Source organism: Buceros rhinoceros, unplaced genomic scaffold (genome assembly GCF_000710305.1).
Source record: "Buceros rhinoceros silvestris isolate BGI_N320 unplaced genomic scaffold, ASM71030v1 scaffold38224, whole genome shotgun sequence".
NCBI lineage: Eukaryota > Metazoa > Chordata > Aves > Bucerotiformes > Bucerotidae > Buceros > Buceros rhinoceros.
The window spans coordinates 1-295 of NW_010409505.1; the positions used below are offsets into that span (position 1 = coordinate 1).

At 64.1% G+C, this 295-nt stretch overlaps 1 protein-coding gene across 1 annotated transcript in view; it reads left to right on the forward strand.

Annotated features, from left to right (window-relative positions):
* Nucleotides 1-56: 56 nt before the first annotated feature.
* MRPL2 (mitochondrial ribosomal protein L2) overlaps nucleotides 57-295 on the forward strand; it is a gene marked incomplete at its 5' end in the record, with an annotated part of 1225 nt that continues 986 nt past the window's right edge. The window contains one exon of the mRNA XM_010135257.1: nucleotides 57-167. Within this exon, the coding sequence (XP_010133559.1) occupies nucleotides 57-167 (111 nt within the window). The remainder of the gene's footprint in view (nucleotides 168-295) is intronic.

Sequence of the window (295 nt, forward strand, 5' to 3'; positions counted from 1 at the left end):
CTGCCGGGGCTCGCGTCAGCTGCTCCCTGCCCAGCTCATCAGCTTCTGTCTTCCAGTGTCAGCCAATGAAGGGGACGCCTACCCGCTGGGGGCTCTGCCTGTCGGCACGCTGATCTGCAACCTGGAGAGCCACCCGGGGAAGGGAGCGCAGTACATCCGGGACGCTGGTGCGTCCCTGGGCAGGGGATCCACTGTTTGCAGCCAGGTTTGGCTTGGCACAGATGGAGAGGAGGGTAGGGGGGCGTAGCTCTGGGCGGCCAGTGACAGGGAGTTGCTGGTCTCCCTTCTTGTTTAA